General features: G+C 46.1%; 1 protein-coding gene and 2 pseudogenes across 4 annotated transcripts in view; all 3 read left to right on the top strand.

Annotated features, from left to right (window-relative positions):
• Positions 1-17668, top strand: part of LOC146201211 (telomere-associated protein RIF1-like) — a 310221-nt gene that overhangs the window by 83040 nt on the left and 209513 nt on the right. For all 4 annotated transcript variants that reach the window (XM_084595678.1, XM_084595679.1, XM_084595681.1 and 1 more), the window contains exons 11-13: positions 3195-3302; positions 8674-8781; positions 10357-10508. In XM_084595678.1, coding sequence (XP_084451804.1) covers positions 3195-3302; positions 8674-8781; positions 10357-10508 — 368 coding nt within the window. The remainder of the gene's footprint in view (positions 1-3194; positions 3303-8673; positions 8782-10356; positions 10509-17668) is intronic.
• LOC146201212 (uncharacterized) overlaps positions 1-17668 on the top strand; it is a 90679-nt pseudogene that overhangs the window by 19612 nt on the left and 53399 nt on the right.
• On the top strand, positions 12495-14546 carry LOC146201213 (uncharacterized; annotated as a pseudogene).

Below are 17668 nucleotides of genomic sequence, written 5' to 3' on the forward strand. Positions count from 1 at the left end.
CAAAAACGTAAAGGCTAGTGAGAAGGTTCCAAATTTAGGACATTCCAGTGAGCTATCAAAAAAGCAGTGATATGTTAATAACAGAAGTTATTAAAGTAAGGTTATTAGAGCTCTCGTCACACCAGAAACTTTTCATAATGAAATCCTCTGATTGGCCGCATGCCATTGTGATGCCATCAGTCTGTCAACCAACCACTGCTGCAGTGAGTGCAATCCATTCATACCACTGCCCACTTTATTGTAGGTAGGCTGATATGTGCTTGTTCTTTTCACTTTTTCTGCTGTGAGCTGTTTGACTTCCCTAATTTAGCGAAGGACAAGGCTCTTGGAATACTTTTTTTTTTTAAGCAATTGCAATAAAAATGGGCATTCTTAATAAGCTTTTTGTGCTGACTGCACATATGTAATTAATTGTCTGATATGCCAATTGGTTCTCAAATTATTTGACATTTCCTTTTCCTTGTTTATATAAGCAGTAGAGAAAAAAAAAAAAGCCAATTAGAAAACTATAACAATATATCACTAGATAGTACATAGTAAAAGGAATGCAATATAGGAACTGCAATTTTGAGCAAGGCAATATTAGTAGTCATTTTACAACTTGTTGAAGTAGTAGTTATAAGAAAAAGCGGTTGACAAGCCATTTAAGTTAGAGCACGCGAAAAACTTAGCAAGGATAAAATTGGAAATCTCTTCCCAACATTATATAGTTTAATTGCCTAGTAGCATGCTGCTATAAAAATTATCCCTTTACCTGCTCTAGATGGGAAGCTGTTTCTCTTTTAAACTAGGAAACAATCAAAAATTTGTTTTGAAAAAATGAAGAAAAAATGAACTGAGATGGCATTTACTTGGCTCGTTTGCACTCTATAAAGCAGAATGAATGACCCAGGGAGGGAATAATTTAGTAGGTATGTGAGATATGTTTCCTAAACTTTATTTTCAAACAGTCTCTTTTTTTTTTTTTTGCATTTTTAGCTCATCAAGAGCCCTGTCCCCCCTTATGGGGGACACCCCTGTTTGAACATTTTTTCTTATTTATGAACCGATTTAGATTAAACTTGCATCACTTATGTATTTTGACATGCTGATTTTAAATATATAATTGTTCCTTTTGTAGAGTGCATAGTTTTAAGAATTTTGCCTAATTAATGTTCTTCATTTGGAGGTGAGCTAATTACTAAACACACAAGGGCATGATGAAAATGAACCTGCATAAATTATCTAGAAATATCAGAGTGCAGCTAGATTAATTTGAACTTGTGTTACAGTACATCAAACTTTTCTGTGGAAAAGCTCGATTTGACACCCATTATAAATAATTAGTTTTGTAAATGTTGCCTCATCTTAATTGCATATATTTTAGTCTTACTGCACTCTTCAAGAAAGTATCTTTGCAGCAATGAAAAAAATGAAAGCAATAGCAAAAATAGTTCAAGAGATATTGCTCGTCCATAATTGCAGCAGCCTCAAATATGCTGTTTCGAGAAAACGAGGAAAAACATGTCAGAACATGTAGATTTAAATTATTATGGCAAGGTTTGACATATCAATATGATCAGAAATGGTTGGAAAGTAAAGTGAAGTAAAAATTAATGCTTTATACCAATTTGAGCCAAAGTTACATCATAAAAAAAAAAGACTCAAAGGAAAGGTCTATTATGGTGCCAAGACAATCTTTTCAGTAAGTTTTCCCGTATGGTTATTACATTTACCTTGGTGTCAAAAGATACATGAGGTTAGGTAAAGAAAATAACTAGCAAGAGCAGGGCCAGAAATATTGATCTGGTGACTGTCCAAAGTTCAATTTGAGAAATCGGCAAGAAACGTTTTGGGCATGTGTTTGAATTACCAAGGCTTACAGTAACTCGATAAAATGAGTTACGACTGGTTTCTGGTGTGAATGCACCGTTTCCCATTGAGATAATTGTCCCTGCAACTCAAAAGCAAATTTATTTCGAGAAAGTTTGCGATTCCGCATGCCGCGCGTGACGCTGTTTCGCGATCACCGCTGCCGCCGCGCCACTAACTTTTCTGAGTGCTCGATCTGACCTGCCCATGAAAACTGCTTAGGTATCACTTCTTGAACTGCATCGTCATGATTATGATGCTCGCATTCGGCAGGAATCTGTGGAGCCTCGGTGCTTCGTCGCTGATAACAGGATGTGGCGTTGCCGCGTCACCAGCGTGCCTCTTATCTCTACCTTTCTTTGATTTCTGGGCCAGAATGACGCTCGAACCAAAATTTTCCCCATTTTACGCCATGGTCGCGACGACGGGACGGGACGTCGCTAAGCCAGCTAGGCCTACGCGACCTTTTCAAAATGGCGCCAGGCCCGCAAGCAGTCAACGCGAGCAGCCAACCAAAAGTGGTCATTTGTGTCACATGCTTTCGGAGCCCAATAGCAGCGCATGTTTCGCGCAAATTTGTCCCTTTGTTTTCCGCTTTGGGTGTTTGCTCACGGACGCCGATTGTGACATGGGAATAGCCTGAATCACGATCTTTTGAACGAGACCAAAATGATGCCTGTGGAGCGCATATTTCTCTATCTGCGCTTGACCAAAACTCAGCGTGATTTGACCTCAATTTAAAGGGCCAAACGTTTAGATTCGCATTTTTGGAACTCTGTAACGTGCGAATTGGGCGATACTTTTCAGCCAAAATTTGCAGATAGTTGCGGAAACATCTCAGGACTGCAAAAATGAATAAAAAATCCGATTTTTAGACCGATTTTCGGCCGCAAAGAGCCGTGCCCCCCTTAAGACATGTGACGTCTAGTGGCTGATTGTTGTGTCCCCTGGTGCTATAGATTTTTTTTCGTTTTGGGTGTGATGTCTGCCCGTGTTAGACGTGCTTTTCCTTCACTGAATTCTATTAGAAGTAGGTTCTTGTCCCTATCGCACCTTTTCTTTGGACAATTTTTGTTTTTATTTTTTGAGTGTAGTTGTCATGTGATAGCAGACTTGGGCTGGTTTTGTCATATACAAAGGAACTAGCCAAGCGGGGGAGTGAAAATCGACAAAGAGTGCAATGAAGCAGTGTTTGGCAGTGCTTGCACACGACTGGATGCTGTGCCCTGCAATGCTTGTGGCATCTTTGGGTCATTCTTCTAACCCTTGTGCTGCAACAAAGAGATTGCTGCAGAGTGTTACTCTCTGGTGACGGGGTGCCATTCTCTTTGAAAATGTGCCAGGGTGCGACCATGACAACCTACGGCGCGAGTGCCTGTACGCGCTGCTGAGGCTGCTCCAGGTGCCTGTGGACCCCATCTGGCAGAACGCCATGGAGTGCGTACCCCTGGGTGAGTCTTAGTCCTTGGCTGTTGTAATCGAACCCGGATATATCGAATTTGAAGGAGATCGCAAAATAGTTTGATATACAGAAATCGGCTTCAGACGCCACTTGCGATCGCTAAAAATGATACTGTGTCGCGTAGTCAACCCACTCGCATAATGAACCCACCAAACACTTTTGCCCCGCAGAATTTGATTTAAAAAAAAAAAGCGTTCGATGGCGCATCCCTCCGTTTTGACCGTCGCATCCACAGCTCATTTGACGGCAGCGCGCCAAGATGCTATGTAGCGATAACGTCACGGTGTTTTTATCTTTTGACTATACTTTACAGATCCTGCGGTGGCGGGGAGCGAACTTGGCAGTGCCCATGATGGCTTGATTGCACAAGCCTGGTTCGATTTATCATAGCGCGCTTGGGGTCCACTGCCACAAAATCATTGGAAGCGTGATAACTGCAAAGGCCGTTTGAAGCTAACAATGCTAAAAGTCGGTGTCATGATCGTAGCTGACCGCGTGCTTTCGTTGATTCGTAGATTTAAGAATGGACGACTCTCGCAAAAAAAAAAAAAGGCCTGCCGCTTCTTAACGTCCGCAGCCGCCATGGCTTACGCTTTGTTTCCTCTAAGTATAGGCAGTAGCAAAGGCACTAATGACTGCCTTCACAAGTTTCCCGAAAGTTTTTTTGCATTCATCTATACACGAAAAAAAAAAACTTTCTCGACTGACTTTTTTTCTTTGAGTTGAGTGTGGCCTTTACATGGGAAACTCTTGTTACAGCAAAACCGTAATGAGTTTTTTCATTACATCCACGTTATTGTTGTATGCAGTTTTCATGTGAATGCTCGGAAGGACATTGTAGAATGGAAGCTCAAATCATAATTAAATGCAGGGAAAAGTACATTGAAAGTTTTGACAGTAAATCTTCATTACTTAAAGTTATATAATCGAGAAAAAGACTATGTGCCTCGATTGCACAGAGGACGCAGCTTCCGCCTCCACTGCAGCTCGCATGAAGTGACTATGGGGGAGTCGGGCAGTGAAAGAATATCAGAGGCACCAGGCTGGGGAGGGTGCTGTACTGTAGCCAGTGGGCAAAGAAGCTCCTGTTCCCGCTCTTGGCCTACCCGCGACTATTTACTCTTTGCCTCATATCGCCGGCACTCTTTTCTGCTCCCGCTACCGAGGCTAGAGAGCAATTGATGCCAGAATTCTGCGAGCAACCGGATGGCAGCTGTGGACACACAGTGCTTGCTCTGTGTCTTTTTTCTTTAATCTGGTATCTTTGTGCTTTTAAGCATGCCGTTCAACGTTTCAAAAGCGAAAACAGCGTATGGTCTGAACTGCTTAATATTAATAAAAATTATTTGCTGAATGAGGTGCAAAGGCATTTAGAATTGAGACTTTCACTGCATAAAGTATAGATTATAATTTAGGCATGAAGTATGCACAGCTCCTTTTTATAGCTCTCGCAGAATTCAGTCCATATTTGCGTTGTCCTGAGGAAAGAGATTTAGCAACAAATCTCGTTTGCAAAAGGAGTGATGACGAGCCAGGATCACTTCCTTAATTGCTTCAAGATGCTTTGCCCCCTTACAGCAGGGACATGTGGAGAAGCCTTTGCAACGGCTTACAGTCGCTGTGACTCAGTCCGCTCATATGAAAGCGAACACAATAAAAGGTAAATAATTTGAACTTCCCTGGACCGGGAAAAAGTTTGAATTACAGTCGCCGACCGTTTATTCGGACCTCACGGGGACCGCTGAAATGTCCGAATAAGCAGGTGTCCGAAAAAACAGATTCAGAGAAAAAAACTCCTTTATTTCCACGCACTTATTCGGTTGTGGCAGTATACCATTAAGCAAAGAAAGAACATTGGTTCATAGGTCAAGGAATAAATGAATTAGCGTGGCGTTATGAAAGCGGGGCACTCAAAAGGAACTCCACTTCGTACGCAACCTTGTTGGCGAGACGGCCGGGATATCGAACACATGCCCACTATTATAAAGTGCGATTCCTTTGAGCATGTGGTCACTGCGGAAGTGCCCGTGAGACGCGCGGAAACGGCAGACGTGTACGTGCGCACTACGGCCACGCCTGCCGCATGAGGCTCGCCTCGGGTTCCGACGGCCGCCGCTACGCGGCTTTCAGTGGCGCCCCTATAGGCGCTGCGCATGGCGTATAGTGCCCATCTGACGTCATAGCCTTTCATGAGCATTGGCTGGGACCACGCCGACAGAAGTACTTTTCCGTATTCCCGAATTAATGGGGGTCAAATTAACGAGTATTTAGTTGCAAGCTTCGGAGGTTGCATGGAAGAGAAGAGCAGGCAGCCGCAGTTGCGGCCGCCAACCCTTACCCTCCAGCGCCGTCGGCCGCTGCCTTCTCGAAATAACGAGCTTTCACTATAGTTGTAGTCATCAAATGGTTCATCCCTATGCCCCTAAAGTACTGCAAAAGAAGCCACCACGTTTCTCCTCTTGAAGTCATGTCTCCATGGGAACGGGCGCCTCGTATGTTGGCTCGTTGGCTTTCTTCGATACTTTGCCCCGTTGCACCTAGGCTTTCTGCAGGAAAGCAACTGTGGCGGGTGATCGCCGCTGGTCAGTTTTGGTCGGCATATGTCCGGTTGATTGCAAAACGTATTATACGACCAGTCTGTTGAAGTTTCGAACGTAGTAGCCGGAAATCATGTTATCCGAGGAACATATTAAATAAGAGAAAAATAGTCTAATTCTGTGGTAGACGTTTCACTGTCCGCGATTTTGAACGTATGAAACGAGAAATTGTATGAACCAATAACGTATCAACGAGGTTCTACTGTAGTCAGTTTTGAAACGCTGTGCGTTGTATTGACTGTGGTTGCTTGTTGCAATATTAGACATTGTTCTCATGTCAGCTCTTTTTTATCATCATGAAACTGTGCAGGTCTGCTCATTTTTTAATAATTCACCATTAGCCGAGAGGCAGTTGGCATAGCGAGTTCATTATATCATGGTCGATCGTTGGAAAATGTTTGTTGCATGAAGTTTTCAAATACAGTGTAATCCACTTATAACGATACCAGATATAACGATATATCGGTTATAACGATCAAATAATTTAGATTTATCAATTTTCCCATTGCCCCCATGTAAAAATAAACCACATATAACGATACGATTATCGGCGATATATCGGATACAACGATAGAATTTTGACCGCCTGGAAAATATTTACTAGCAAATTTCGTATAAATATTTGCGAAAAATAAAATTATTTGATTAGAATGACGCGAAAAGTGCCGCAAATAGACCGTTGTGGAGAAATCCGCAAGGAGGCGATGCGTACGGCCTTTGGAAGCGAGCGCCATCATCATCGCAATCGCTGAAGAGAGAATGTGGGGAGAAGGGGAGCGCGTCCTTGGTCGTTGTACCAGTTGTACGTGGAAGATGGCGCCGACTAAGCGGAAGGCGATCTCTCTCGAGGTGAAGCACCAAATTCACCAGGATTTTCGGCAGGGCTTCAAGGTGGGAAGCCTCACTAAAAAGTATGGGCTTTCGCAGTCGACGGTTTCAACCATAATCAAGGCTGCAGATGTCCTCGAGAAAGCCGGCTCCAGCGGCCACGACGACCAGCGAAAGAGGGTTAGAGACCCTTTGTACAGTGATGTGGAAGAGTCTCTCTACCAGTGGTTTCTGAACACTCGCAACCAGAACGTTCCCATCACAGGACCGATTCTTTGTGCAAAGGCGAAGAAATTCGCTTTTCTTCTGGGACGAGAAAACTTCGAGCCTGGCGGAGGATGGATCCAAAGATTCAAAGATCGCCACGGCATTGTTTATGGAAACGTGGTCGGGGAGGCTGCCTCGCTGGACGTGTCGGCGAAAGACGAGTGGCTGGCGACGAAACTGCCCGAGCTGTTGGAGCGCTATGAACAGAAGGACATTTTCAATGGGGACGAGACAGCGCTTTTCTACGAAATGCTGCCTTCAAGGACGCACGCTCTCAAAGGAGATCCGTGCAGCGGTGGGAAGCACAGCAAGGTCCGAGTGACTGTGTTTTTGTGCGCCAGCATGGACGGTAGCGAGCGTCTGAAGCCTTTTGTGATTGGGAAATCGAAGAGGCCCCACTGCTTCAGGAACCAACACATTCCGGTCCGCTATCGGAATAACAAGAAAGCGTGGATGACTCGCGACCTGTTTCAGGAATGGCTGCTTGAATTTGACGGCCTAATGGAGCAAAAGAAGAGGAAAGTGGTTCTAGTCCTCGACAATTGCACAGCACACAGCGTCAGCGTGAAGCTGACGTCTGTCGAGTTGCTCTTCCTGCCCCCGAACACCACGGCAGGTCTGCAGCCCATGGACGCAGGCGTAATTGCCAATTTCAAGGCCCTCTATAGACGTCGTATGCTCGAATGGCTGATCTTAAAAAGAGACCGTTTGGGATCGCCAGAGGATGCTTCCAGGCCTGCTCACCTGAAGGTGAGCTTGATCGAAGCGGTGCGGTTTGTGTATGGTGCGCGGTACGAAGTGAAGCAGTCCACAATCCAGAACTGCTTTAGAAAAGCAGGCTTCGTGCGCCACGACTGTGCGGTCTCAGAAGGGACAGATACAGATGACTTGCTCCCCGAAACTGCCGATGTGTGTGCACTATGGGATCATGTTGCATCTTCCGACAATGCCGGCGGAGCGCTCTTGGACGACTTTTTAAACGCTGACAGCGCTGCTGCTTCGTGTGAGGAATTTACCGATGAAGCCATTGCCGAGGAGCAGCGACAAAAAGCGGCATCAAGCGATGGTGAAAATAGTGACGACGATGACGGCACCATGGACAACGATGGCAGTGACACCACCACGCCAGCTCCATTGTCGTCACGAAGTGCCGTACAGTCCATCCAGTCGCTGATAGGCTTCATCCATGCTACAGGACTGCCGAACATGTACGCGCAACAACTGGAGACTATGCAGACTGAAATTATCAAGCGTCAGCTGCCGCTCAAGCAAGCGCGGATTTCAGACTTCTTTAAGCGAGATTAAGTTATTTATTCCCTTTATATATAGTACAGCAATAAAGTGTTGAGTGTTCTTTAGTGACTAGCTTTGTTTTATTCGATTGAATCGTCGCTGGCAAGTAGGTAAGTCTGCATGCACGGGCAAATGTATGTGCGCTCTCTTGCTTTTTTTTTATTTACTTTTTTTTTTGCCGGTCCAGATATAACGATAATCGGTTATAACGATCGGATTTTCCCGTTTTCTCAATATCGTTATAAGTGGATTGCACTGTACACACGCTCTAATGGGGATGGCGCTGGAAAATTCAAAAATGTAGTAACAAAGAATCCACTACATAAAGGTTCGTTGCATAGAGGTTTTACTGCAGTGTTACGACTGCTTCCCCAGCATGTCTGGCCAGTCCATTGGACACTGGTGTGCTGGGTCGCCACCTGGAAGCCTGTGACCAGACGTGCCGGGCAGCCATCGCCTTCATCCAGCAGTGCTGCAGCTACGGTGAGTCCAGAGCTTAGCCACATGGGGCACTCCCTTGGGTCACTTGATCCAAGCGCTCAGCTTCTTTTGTGCTTTCAATATCCACTAGGGGATCAACTTAGCTCTATAAGATTGTGGTGCCTGGCTTTTGCCCTGTATCATGTTGGGTGTCTGGCATTACTGCATTGTATGTATGCCTCTGATAGGTGACATCATAATGCCTAAAGGGCATTCATTAGTGTTCTAAGATCTTTCGCTTTTCTGGAAAAGAACTGCTGAGCACTTCTTGAGAGAAGCGAGAAAAGGCCTTGCTTCAGGACTTGAGCAGAAATTGCAATTCATGTAACCTTCTCGAGTTCATGAATAAACTAAATAAAGAATTTCTTCATGCAATTACTTGCCAAATCGAATCAGTTTATTGTTAAAGGTGGTTAGTCATGCCTCATTAATATGAACTCTTTATTTTCTGACCAAAACTTTCTGTAAAGCAAGTCATCCATAACTACGAGTCATGAATAAAAACAAAAAGGATTTCATTGAGGGAAAAAAATATATAATTAATGACTGCTTCTATACATAGAGGTGTGAGCTGGACTCAATATTTTACAGAACACTGGCTATTTTGAGTTTGTTTTCTTTATCAGTGAGGTCCCCAAAAAATTGTGGTGCAGTCCTAATATGAAAAGTAATGTATTTAGTTACTTTTTTTTTGGTAATGCCCATTCAAATGAGTGCCGTGAGCGGGCTTACTGCACCCAATACCACTGCTCTGTTTCTTGTAATGTGTGCCGTGGCTAGAGCGTTATGTTACCAGCATTTCAATTATTTTGACTGCAATTGCTTGAAGTCGACCTTTCCTTAGAAAAACGACCATCTAAAATTTTGTTGAGATGTTCGTTGGGTATAAGTAGCTCTGGATGAGTGGCAGACAGCATGCACCTCGTGATGGGCCCTTTCCTGGCATGAGGCTTAGTGCTTCAGATAGAGTATGTAATTCATATACAGATTGGCTGTGCTATAGGAAATTTGAATTACGAACAGTTTGCCCAACTTGCAAGTGCTTGCAGTCACTGCGTCGGGCAACTCTGGAACATACAAGTGTCAGTAATTTGAATCTGAAACGACATACAGCCCTGTAGATTTGGTGCTAACTTTTTGGGTTGGCTATGGTGCGCAGAATGCTGTTCCACTTTTTTTCACTGCTGGCATCTGACGTAATGAGTTTTATTTTTTTCAGTCGCGTACACACCACGATGCCATCCCCTGGCAAACTACAAAACAAAGTGCAGTGTTTTGACGAAGTTGGGGTGTGCACTGTGCGTTCACACAATTGAATTTTTTTGCTTGCACCCTTTTTTTTTTTTTTGGCTAATTTGAAAACCTGGTTAACTTGAACATTATGCTCTGTCCCAGTTGCTCAGAATTAATTATTGCACTGTATGGTTGTTTGCATGCATTTTTTTGGTATGTTTTAGATAGGCTCGTCTGTGCTGAGCATGAATTTGTGCCAAGTGCCATCCGTGTGAATCAGGTGCGCCGTCCTTCGCTGCCTGCTACGAATAGTGTGTGCCACTTTGTCCTGTGCTCTGTGTGCAGCACCTGAGCTTGGCTGCCTGCTCATGCACCTGCTGCTGAGGCGGGCAACGGAGGCTCATGCAGTGGACAACATACCCGTGGTGGCAGCCCTGCTGAAGCTCGTGCTGGACGGCCTCGCCGACTGGCTGCCAGCAGCACCACTTGCCTGCAAGGTGTGGCTTCTCCCCCTTTGGATTGGATAGCATCCAACTGGAGCCAAAGTATGGCACCTGTGATGAGCTGATGTGTTGTCCAGTGTGACGTGGAGCAAGTGTAATGAAGCAGGGTAGAGGGGGTGGACGAAGGGCAGTAACACCATGCCTCCCAAAGGGGCAAGGTGTTGGCAGTGTCATTACTAATATAAACGATATGGTCAGTATTAGAAACTATGAAAAGGGGGAAAGCAGCTGGAGAGGATCAGGTAACTATAGATTTGTTGAAGGACAGGGGGGATATCGTGCTAGAAAAACTAGCCACCCTGTATACGCAGTGCCTGGTGTCATCGATGACACTGGAACCATCGAAGAACGCAAGCATTATCCTCATTCCCACGAAAGGGGACGCTAAGGACCTTAAAAATTGCAGACCAATCAGCTTACTGTCTTTTACGTATAAGGTACAGTAAAAGCTCGTTAATTCAAACTCGAAGGGGCCGAGAAAATTGTTCGAATTAAGCGGAGTTCGAATTAACAGTCGGGCACTGGAATGAGCGCCATCGTGGCCCACCGTGCTGGCTAAGCCCACATGTTGACTCATTACCATGAGTAAAGAGGGCTAGCGCTACTGTACGTTTACGGAGGGCGATTCCGATAATTTTTGCAATCGAGCCACAACGGCGAATGAATGGGACTAATCGGTCAGTCATGCGCCGCAAACAAGAACCAGAATGCATTCGTGTGAGTAGCAAGCTTCAAAACATGTTTATTTACACGGAAAAATAATCTGTAATGTGCGTTTGCTTGCGTTTCTTGTGCCGCGACTCCACAAGCATCGACTGCAGCTTGCCCAAGAGTTTCAGCGCAGGATCCGAATTCTCATCGGCGGAGAAGTATCGTGCAGCGAGATCGAGCGCCGACGCTACTTCACATGCACTAGGGGGTGGCACCGGATCGTCGCCTTCGTCAGACTCTTCATCGCTTTCAGCCGTGTTCGCCACCCGTGAGCCCTGTGGAGCACATGTGGCCGTGATTATATCCTTATCACTCAAGGGTCCAGACGCCTCCACACCGTTGTCAACGTCAACGTAGGCTTCAAAGGCGACACCCTCCGACAAAGCCGCGTAGCCACGGTCGAGCACGACAGAGTCATCAGATGAAGCCTCTGCTACCTCTGCGCTGCATGCTTCTGGGGCGTCACCGAAGCCACACTTGCAGAAACAATTTTTGATAGTTTCCGGCTTGACGGTATTCCACGATGATGCCAGCAGGTGGACAGCTCCAAGCAAATCAATGTCGTACGAATTGCCACTGTCCAAACAAAGAAGTCTCTCTAGGAGGTGGCGTCTGTATAGCGTTTTTAAGTTCTGAATAACTCCACGATCCATAGGCTGGAGCACAGAAGTCGTGTTTTTAGGCAAAAATGCCAAGCGGATTGCTGTCAGTCCACTCACGTCACAATGAGCTGTACAGTTGTCCACGAACATGAGAACATTCCTGTTCTGTGCAGCGAATTTCCTGTCTAGCTTGCCCAGCCAGTCGGTGAAAATTTCCCGTGTCATTCACGACTTTCTGTTTGCGGTGTAATCAACAGGAAGCGTCTTGATGCCTTTAAGGGGGGACACGGCTCTTTCGGACCGAAAAATCGCGAAAAAATCAACTTTTCAATTCTACCATATTCGGATTCACGAGGTCATTTTGCACCTGCCAACAAATTTTTAGAAAGAAATAATCAGTATTTGCTTTGTAATAAGCACCTGAAATTACCAAGGCATGAGCGCTGCCCTTTAAATTGAGGTCAAATCGTGCCCTTCTCGTTGCACGGCATCTACGCCGTCTACTCGCTCCACCTACGCCGTTTTGGTCTCGTTTGAAAGCCCGCGCCTCCAGCTTTTTTTAAAAAATCGGTCGGCAACACTGTGCTCCTTCCGTTCGCACACAAAACCACCACAAAGAAAACGTGCGCGTCGCGTTGTCATTGGCCGAAAAGGGCACGTGACCAAAATGGCGTTTTGTGATAGGCTAAGCCTTGGACAAGGCTTGTCTCCCCTGAAGTGCTGCGCCATTTTGAAAGAGTCCGCCATCCACGCCATCAACGCGACGTTCGCAATGCCAGGAGGATGGATGAAATATCACTCTGTGCATCGGTTCGGCGCCCGGAAACGGAGGAAAAACAAACGGCGCAAGGAGTCTGGACCTGCGCAGCCTCCGCAAGGCGAAGGTCAAAGTTCTGCTGCCGCGTTGCTGCCGTTCGACGGCCACGCCGTGAACGACGACGCATCGCCGGGGCCTTTGTCGGCTCTGCTCCCGAACAAGAACGACGAATGCGCACGTCGTGTCGCCATCAACCGCGTACGCATCGACGTTGGAGCTGTCACGGATAGTGATGTCAACGAAGCTACTGCCCGTGAACGTGCGACACTTCGTCTTGAATCGGCGCCAGCGACAACGCGGAAGACTGAGCCTTTCGCCGTGTCTCTCTGCGGCGTCGGCAACAGAACCTGCGGCGGCGTACGTGATTGTTGACCTACATGTATTGAATTCGCTGTTGAGCGCCGTTCAGTGCAAAACGTGTAGCGGCCCAGTGCATTTGCTCCGTGGTGATCGCAATTACGGCCTCGCGACGAAGTTGACAGTCGTGTGTGATACCTGCGATGAGATCGCGGAAAGCTGGAGTTCGAGACGGGTGGAAGGCGCCAAGAGGTGCAACCCCTTCGAAATCAACATGCTGGCCTGTCGCGCGATGCTTATTACTGGAAACGGTCAGACTGCATTAAATGACATATTTGCGGGTATGGGACTCTCGCACCGTGGAATGCACAACAAGACATTCCAACGCCATCTGAAGCAGACACTAAAGCCTGCAGCAACACGGGCAGCTGAAGCTGCCATGAGCCAGTGCGCACGGAAAGTGGAGGCACTATATGAGGACTTGTGCTTTGGGCACAAAGGCAATATTGCCGTGTGCTACGATGGCACATGGATGACCCGAGGCCACTTTTCCCATATAGGCGTCGGGGCCGTCGTGGAGCTGTTCACGGGATACGTGCTCGACTACATTGTTCTGTCGAACTTTTGCTTGGGATGCAAAAATGGCCTGAAACCTGACAGTGAGGGCTATGCGCAGTGGAAAAACAACCATCAGTGCCAGAAAAACAGCGAATCTAAAGCTGGACAAATGGGAGTTGAAGCTGGCCTGATTCTCTTTGAAAGGTCACTCCAACGGCATAACATGCGCTACACCACCATTCTGTGTGACGGCGACAGCCGTACATTTAATGCTATTCAGGAAGCAAGAGTTTATGGCTTTGTTGAGGTGGAGAAGGACTGTGTTAATCACATTCGAAAAAGAATGGGGACAGCGCTCCGCAATTTAGTCCAGAAACACAAGGTAGATGGAAAACGAGGCCTTGGTGGAAAAGGCAGATTGACTGCGGAACTCATCACCCGCCTCAGCACATACTATGGCCATGCCTTGAAGTCGCATGAGGGGGATGTAGATGCCATGCAACAGGCAGTGATGGCAACATACTATCACGTTACTTCTACTGATAGCTGCCCAAACCGACTGGTGAGAGTTCTTGGTGCCGCCACAATGCTGCCAAGACAAAAGGTGAAGTTCAGCCTAAGCACCAGTACAACTTGCCCAAGGATGTTGGAGAAGCTCTGCTGCCTATCTATCAACGCCTGGCCGAGAAGAACCTGCTTCAGAGGTGCGAACGGTGCAAAACACAAAACTCCAATGAAAGCTTGCACTCGATAATCTGGAGCCTTGTGTCCAAGGAAAAGCATTCTTCACTGTTTGCAGTGCAAGCAGCTGTTGCTGAAGCAGTGCTCAGATTCAACACTGGCAAAGAGTTCACCACAACCGCAATCTTGGATGAGCTGGACATGAACACCTGCAGCACTGCCTCAAAAAGGGCTAAAGAGAAAGACTTGCGTCGCAGCTCCAGTGCCACCAAGAAGCGGGAGTCATCACTCGGCATCGCCAAGATAGCCAAAAGGCGGCACAGAGGTGCAATGCACCCAGATTATGCCCCTGGTGCATATCTATGAGTGTGAAGTTACTCAGTGTATAAAAATGATTTGAAATGTTTTTTCTCGTTTTCTCAAAACCACAGTTTTGACACATTTGCAGTAGTGCAGGGAAAATATCTCGGGTTCTAGATTGGCTAGCTTCATAGTTCTTTTTTTGTTAGAAAGATAAACTTTTGGTGTGTGCATTAAGACTAAAACAAGACTAATCACAACTTAGTACAATTTTAAAACAATACAATTTGTCTGAGCCTCCATATTGAATTTTTTTCTGGTGACATGCTGTAACTTCTGCTCAAATGGGCCTAAAACGTTCATTTATGTCTTAATGCATTCTGTTGGAATTCTAGATCATTTCTATGTGCAAAACTTTGCTGTGGCTTTTGTTACTACTTAATTAAATTACTACCTGCATGTTTTAAACAGTAATTATGTAATATTTTGAAAACCACTTGTTTCACAGAAAAAGTAAAAGCATATTTGAAATCAGCACATTTAGATACATAAGCTAGGAAAGTTTCATAAATATCTATCAAGAAATAAAAAAAATTGTTCTAAGAGGGGTGTCCCCCCTTAAAAACAGCGAGGCTTCTCTGCAAGCGGCGCCGTTCCGTGCCCGTCGCATTTGCGCACATCATGACGGTGATTCTTTCTCTGCTTCTCTTTCCGCCAGCACAAGTGTCGCCTTTGTAAGTGACGGTCTTGTTGGGGAGCAATTTGAAATACAGCGCCGTCTCGTCAGCATTAAATACATCGCTGAGCGCATAATCAACGAAGAGTTCCTTCAGTTCACTGGAGACCCACTGTTCACACGTTTCCTTGTCGACTTCAGCTGACTCCCCACAAATGTTTCTAAATGTCAGCCCGTGACGCGCCTTGAAACGCGACAGCCAGCCTTCCGACGCGCCGAACTCGCTGATGCCCATTTGGCTGGCAAAGACTGCAGCCTTCGCAGCAATTATGGGCCCGCTTAACGGAATGTTCCGGCTGCGAACTTCTTTTATCCGTGCCATTACGGCACTGTCCACTTCGGGATGGGCCGACGTCCGTAGCCCTTTACGAGAGGGCTCCATAACGTCTTTACGAAAGGCAGCACTGATCGATTCCTTGTTCCTAAGATACGTTGACAGCGTGCTCTTCTTGATGTCGTACTTTTTGGCTATATCCGTCTTGGATAGGACACCACGTTCCACCTCACTCAAAATCTCCATTTTCGTCTTGAGGTCTTTTGGCGTGTATTTACCGCGGTTTGCCTTGGCTGTCACAATCGATGAGTCGTCGCTGGCAAAGTGGTGAGGCAACGAAAACGGTAAAACTTGGACCACCGCGGCACGAACAAATGCACGACACCGACAACTGCATTGTGCACACAACGTGACCGCAGGACAAAAAAAAAAAAGGCTTGTCAAAAGCACGTCCAGCAACCGCAGTGCAGCCAAAACCTGCAACGGCTTGAGCCGGACCGTTGGTGTGATGGAGCCTGGCGGCACCCGGCAGCGAAAACCTGCTACGGCATGCACCGGAATGCTCGCTGTGACTGTTGAGTGCGCACCTCGTCTCGCGCGCGCGGGCAGATTTGAAAGGTTTTGTTTTTTGCGTCTTTAGTAATCTTTCTGCGCATTGTACACGGTATGGGCTGACTTCTGTCTACGAGGAGCTGTGTGAGCCACGGGCTCCTAGTTCGAATTAACCGTTGTGGATACTGGCATGTTCGAATTATCGGGCGTTTTCTCCTATTGAAATACATAGGGCCATGCCGGGACCCGAGCGTCAGTTCGAATTAACCGAGTTCGAATTAACGAGGTTTTACTGTATTTACTAAGGTAATCTCTAATAGAATCAAGACAACCTTAGACTGCAATCAAGCAAAGGATCAAGCAGGTTTTCGGAAACGGTACTCTACTATCAATTATATCCATACCATCAACCAGGTGATAGAAAAATGTTTGAAATATAACCAGCCCTTATACATAGCATTCATTGATTACGAAAAAGCATTTGACTCAGTAGAAACCTCGGCGCTGATGCAGGCATTGCGAAATCAGAGGGTAGACGAGCCGTACGTGAAAATGCTGGAAGATATATATAGGGGCTGCACTGCTACCATAGTTCTGCATAAAGAAAGTAACAAAATTCCCATAAAGAAAGGTGTTAGGCAAGTGGACATGATCTCCGCAGTACTATTCACAGCTTGCTTAGAGGAAGTGTTCAGACTTGGAACGGGAGCAGTTAGGAATAAGGGTAGATGGAGAATACCTGAGTAGTCTGTGATTTGCTGATGACATTGCCTTGCTAAGTAACTCAGGAGATAAGCTGCAAAGAATGATTGGCGACCTAGACAGGAAAAGTAGAAAGGTTGGCTTGAAAATCAATATGCAGAAGACTAAGGTAATGTTCAACAGCTTCGGGAAGGAACAGCAGTTTACGTTTGGTAGCGAAGCACTGGAAGTAGTAAGCGAATACATCCACTTAGGAAGTTAGGACAGGTAGTAACCGCAGATCTGGACCATGAAAAAGAAATAAGAAGAATAGGATTGGGATGGAGCGCATTTGGCAAGCACTTGCAGATTATGACTAGCAGCTTACCGGTATCACTCAAGAGGAAAGTATACAACATTTGCATCTTACCTGTACTCACCTATGAGACTGAAACGTGGAGGCTCACCAAGAGGGTTCTAGTTAAGTTGAGGACAAAACAGAGGGCTATGGAGCGAAAAATGGTAGAGGCAACATTAAGAGATAGGAAGCATGCAGAGTGGGTCAGAGAAATAACTCAAGTTACTGGCATTCTAGTGGAAATCGAGAAGAAATGGGCATGGGCAGGACATGTATTGCGAAGAGAGGATAACTGATGGTCGCTTAGGATAACAAACTGGATTCCAAGGGAAGGAAAGCGTAGCAGGGGCCGGCAGAAAGTTAGGTGGGCGGATGAGGTTAAGAAGTTTGCAGGGGTCAAGTGGATGCAGCTAGCACAGAGCGGGGTTAATTGGAGAAAAATGGGAGAGGCCTTCGCCCTGCAGTGGGTATAGTCAGGCTGATGATGATGATGAGGCAGAATTCTGAGTTATAAATACAGTCCCCTAAGCTATTTGCCGTGAGATCGACCTAGAGGTGGCACCACCGTCGCTCTGATAGTGGGGATT

Source organism: Amblyomma maculatum, chromosome 2 (genome assembly GCF_055883805.1).
Source record: "Amblyomma maculatum isolate TAMU_Amacu chromosome 2, ASM5588380v1, whole genome shotgun sequence".
Taxonomy (NCBI): domain Eukaryota; kingdom Metazoa; phylum Arthropoda; class Arachnida; order Ixodida; family Ixodidae; genus Amblyomma; species Amblyomma maculatum.